General features: G+C 51.2%; 1 protein-coding gene across 1 annotated transcript in view; it reads right to left on the bottom strand.

The window, feature by feature from the left end:
• Positions 1-433: 433 nt before the first annotated feature.
• DKKL1 (dickkopf like acrosomal protein 1) overlaps positions 434-4396 on the bottom strand; it is a 9631-nt gene continuing 5668 nt past the window's right edge. Inside the window, exon 4 of the mRNA XM_007943009.2 lies at positions 434-748. Coding sequence (XP_007941200.2) covers positions 434-748 — 315 coding nt within the window. The remainder of the gene's footprint in view (positions 749-4396) is intronic.

Genomic DNA, 4396 nt, shown 5'->3' with positions numbered 1-4396 from the left:
GGTCACTGTGAGTCGGTGCTGACTCGATGGCCACTAACAGAACCAATGATGGCGTTTGTGTCATTTGCTACGGTGGCTCCGGGCTGCTAACACAGGGTCAGGAGGGCAGAGGGGGCTGGAGGTGACAGGGTCAGGGACTGGGTGGACACACATGGGCCTGGAGGTGATAGAGTTGACAGGTAGGCAGCATTGTAGGTAGACAGGTGGGGCTGGAAGTGACAAGAGTTGCTGAATCAAAAGACAGAGGGGATCCGAATGAGACAAGGAACCCGACCAGCCACCATCCTGAGAGCGCAGCGTGGAGGGCCTGCCATGGCTGGTTGGGCAAAGCTTTGGAAGCATCCTCCAAAACAAACAGCGCTGCCGGAAGTAAGAAAGAAACGTTTATTTGCATACGGCTCTGGGGGCGGGGTCTGTGCGCCCAGGCCTCCCCCTACTGCTGCCGGGAGGGCCCGAGGATGTACAGGAAATGGGCCTTGCGGGCGCGCAGCCTGGGGTGCAGGGAGCCCCGGGGGCCCTCCTCCGCAGCCTCCTCGTGGCTGCCCTGGCGCAGCCCGTCCCGGATGGCCTGCAACCGGTGTCTCTTCTCGCTGAGCCAGCGGGTCCCCTCCTGCGTCTCTTGGTGGGCCCTCCTCCGGGGCAGCTTCATGATCCAGAAGGCCACCCGGGGGCGGGCCTCCACGCGGAAGTGGTCCACAGCCCTCTTCGGGACGGGCACCGGGGTCGCCGCCTTCTCCATGTCGGGCACCTGGGAGGGCAAAAGGGACAGACTGAATGGTGCCCCCGAACAGCTAAGTGGAAGTGGTAACGCCCGAGCAGGACCTTGTTTGGGACATAGAACCCTGCTTTTCGTTTTTTTGATTTTTACCGTGATTTGGGTGAAAGTTCGCAGAACAAATTCATTTTCCATACAGGAGTTCAAACACATTTTGTTTCATGGCACCGACTGCAATTCTCCACAATGTAACAGTTCTCCCGCCCCCCAGCTGTCTCCCTGTACCAACACTGCCCTTTGGTTTTCCCAGGATTGATTGTTCCAAGGAGTCTATCTGCCTGATGGAAATGTTCACACCATAGGCCTGTCTGCTGTTTGGCTGGAAGCCATGGGAGTGAGTTCATTTCCAGACCTGAAGGGCAGCTAGGGGGCCATAGTCTCAGGGGTTTCACCAGGCTCTATCAGACCAGCAAACCTGGTCTTTTTTTTTTTTTTTTTAATGATTTTGAGTTTTGTTCCACATTGTTCTCCCACTCTATCCAGGATCTCCTGCAGCCATTCCCCTCTGAGTGGTTGACAATGGTAGCCGGGCACCATCGAGTTCTTCTGGTCTCATGGTCACAAGGCTGAGGATTACATGGTCTACTAGTCCCTTGGACTAATTGTTTCCATGTATCTTTGATTTTCTTCATTCTTTTTGCTCTAGATGAAGAGAGACCCATCATTGCATCTAGATGGCTGCCTGCAAGCTTTTAAGACCCCAGTCACTACTCACCAAAGTAGGAAGTAGAACAGTGTTTTTGTGTAGTATGTTATACCAGTTGAGCTTGATGTCCCTTGCAACCATGGTCCTGAGCCCACAGGTCCAACTACTTGCTCCTCCGAGTAGCTGGCTGTGTGGCCAAGAAGCCACCACAACCTTGTCAAAATAGGGCTTTTCTTTTGATATGTCAGTGAAATCAGTCTGGAGTCAGATGTGTCCTAAAGCAATACCTTCCATGTGGTGTCTTATACAAAAACGAAACAGACAGGGAGAGACACACAAACAAGGGAGACAGATGCCATGTGGAGTGACATCAACAAGCAGCCACAAATGGCAAGGAACGCCCAGGGTTATGGAAGCAGAAAGACACAAGAATCTACCCTCCTAGAGCCCACGAAGAGAAAGAGCCTAGTGTGGCCAATGCCCTGAATTTGAACTCCTAGGAGTCCCTGGGAGCTCTGGTAGCATAGTGCCTAAGGCACCTGACTGCTAACCAGAAGGCTGGCGGTTCAAACCCACCAGCCACTCCTCGGAGGGATGGTTGGTCAATCTACTTCCATAGTGATACCACCTCGGAAACCCAAGGAGGGTTGCTATGAGTTGGGGCCGACTTGAGGCACATAACAACAACAAGAGTCCCTGAGAGGAGCCCTGGTGGTACAGTGATTAAGCCCTCGGTTGCTAACCTGTAAGGTTGACAGTTCAAACCCTCCAGCTGCTCCTTGGGAGAAAGATAAGGCAGTCTGCTCCCATAGAGATTACAACCTTGGAAACCTTATGGGCTAGTTCTCCTCTGTCCTACAGGGTTGCTACGAGTCGGAATCAACTCAACAGCAGCGGGAAGGAGTCCCGGGGTGGTGCAGGCAGTGAAGCGCTTGACTCCGAGCCAAAAGGATGGTGGTTTGAATGCATCCAGAGGTGCAGCAGAAGAAAGGGCTGGCCACCTTCCCCAAGGTCACAGGTCACGGCCTTGAAAATCCTTTGGAGGACAGTTCTGCCCAGGAGGGGCTGCCATGAGTTGGCACCAACTCAAGGACCAGTGTTTTAGCCCTCAAAACTGGGACAATCAACCCAATTTCTTTAAGGTCACCCATTTCTGGTGTTTTTTTTTTTTTTTTGTCACAACCAAAAGACCCAGCTGTCACCAAGTCAACCCCAACTCGTGGCGACCCCATCTGTGTCACAGTAGAAAGCACTGTGCTCCATGAGGTTTTCAGAGGCTGGTTTGTCAGAAGTAGATTGCTCGAGGTTTCTTCTAAGGTGCCTTTAGGTAAACTTGAACCATCAACCTGTAGTTCACAGCCAAGCTAACTGTTCGCATCACCCAGGGACAACATTAAGTCACTAAGACAAGGAACAAGGAGACCGTGTCCTATTGCAAAAGGCAGCAGAGTCAACCCACACTGTGAGTGACAGGGCCTTTAGGGGTTCAGAGCCCCTCTTTGAGGTTTACAGAGCACTTGGGTTTACAAGCACTTTCTCTTGAAAAACACTCTGAGGTTTCTCTAGGCCCAATGGTACCTGCAACACAACAAGGGGATACTGGGTGGTTCAAAATCAGGAAGGGAGTACAGTGCGTCAGGGCTGTATGTTTTCCCCACACTTATTCAGTCTGTACCCTGAGCACGTAATTCGAGAAGCTGGACTATATGAAGAAGAACATGGCATCAGGATTGGAGGATGACACATTAACCTGCGATATGCAGATGACACGGCTTTGCTTGCTGAAAGTGACGATGACTCGAGGCACTTACTGATGAAGATTAAAGACTACAGTCTGTGGTATGGAGTACATCGCAACATAGAGAAAATGAAAATCCTCACAACTGGACCAATAAGCAGCATCACAATAAATGGAGAAAAGATTGAAGTTGTCAGAGATTTCATGTATTACTTGGTTCCACAATTAACAGCGATGGAAGCAGCAGTCAAGACATCAGATGACATACTGCTCTGGGCAAATCTGCTGTAAAAGACCTCTTTAAAGCGCTGAAGAGCAAAGATGTGTCTTTGAAGACTAAGGTGCCCCTAACCCAAACCATGGTATTTTCAGTTGCCTCATATGCATGTGAGAGCTGGACAATGAACAAGGAAGACTGAAAAAGATGTGATGCTTTTGAGTTGTGGTGTTGGCAGAGGATACTGAAAGCACCATGGATGGACTGCCAGAAGAACTAACAAATCTGTCCTGGAAGAAGTACAGTTGGAATGCCCCTTGGAATCGAGAATGGCCAGACTCCATCTGCCCTACTTTGGTCATGTTGTCAGAAGGGACCACTTCCTGGAGAAGAATATCATGGTTGGTACAGTGGAGGGTCAGTGAAAAATGGGAAGGCCCTCAATGAGATGGACTGACACCGTGGCTGCAGAGATGGGCTCAGGTACAGCAGGGGTCGTGAGGCTGGCGCAGGACCGGGCAGGGTTTCGTTGTGTTATTCACGGGGTCGCTATGAGTCAGAGCTGACTCGACAGCACCCAACAACAACAACAACAGCTGTACCTGGTAGCACTAATTTGCATTTCACTGCTAACCTGAAGGTTGGGGGTTCGACTCCATCTAGCGGCCCCATGGAAAAAAGGCCTTGATGACCTGTTTTTGTAAATATGACAGCTAAGAAGATCCTAGGAGCTCTGGTGGTGTAGTGCCTAAGGCATGTGACTGCTAACCAGAAGGCTGGCGGTTCAAACCCACCAGCCAGTCCTCACAAGGAAGACTGGGCAATCTACTTCCGCAGAGATACTGCCTCGGAAACCCAAGGAGGGGTCGCTCTGAGTCAAGTCAAGTCAATGGCAGTGACTTTGGTTTGGGCTTTGCTTCCAGTGGGTGTGGTTTGGGCTTTGCTCCCATCAAGACTGACAGCCTTGGAGACCCTGTGGTGCAGTTCCACTCTGTCCTCTAGGGGCGCTGTGGGTCAGAA

This window comes from Orycteropus afer, unplaced genomic scaffold (genome assembly GCF_000298275.1).
Source record: "Orycteropus afer afer isolate SDZICR_OR568_19922 unplaced genomic scaffold, OryAfe1.0 scaffold00099, whole genome shotgun sequence".
NCBI lineage: Eukaryota > Metazoa > Chordata > Mammalia > Tubulidentata > Orycteropodidae > Orycteropus > Orycteropus afer.
This window is presented reverse-complemented; position numbering and strand designations above follow the sequence as displayed.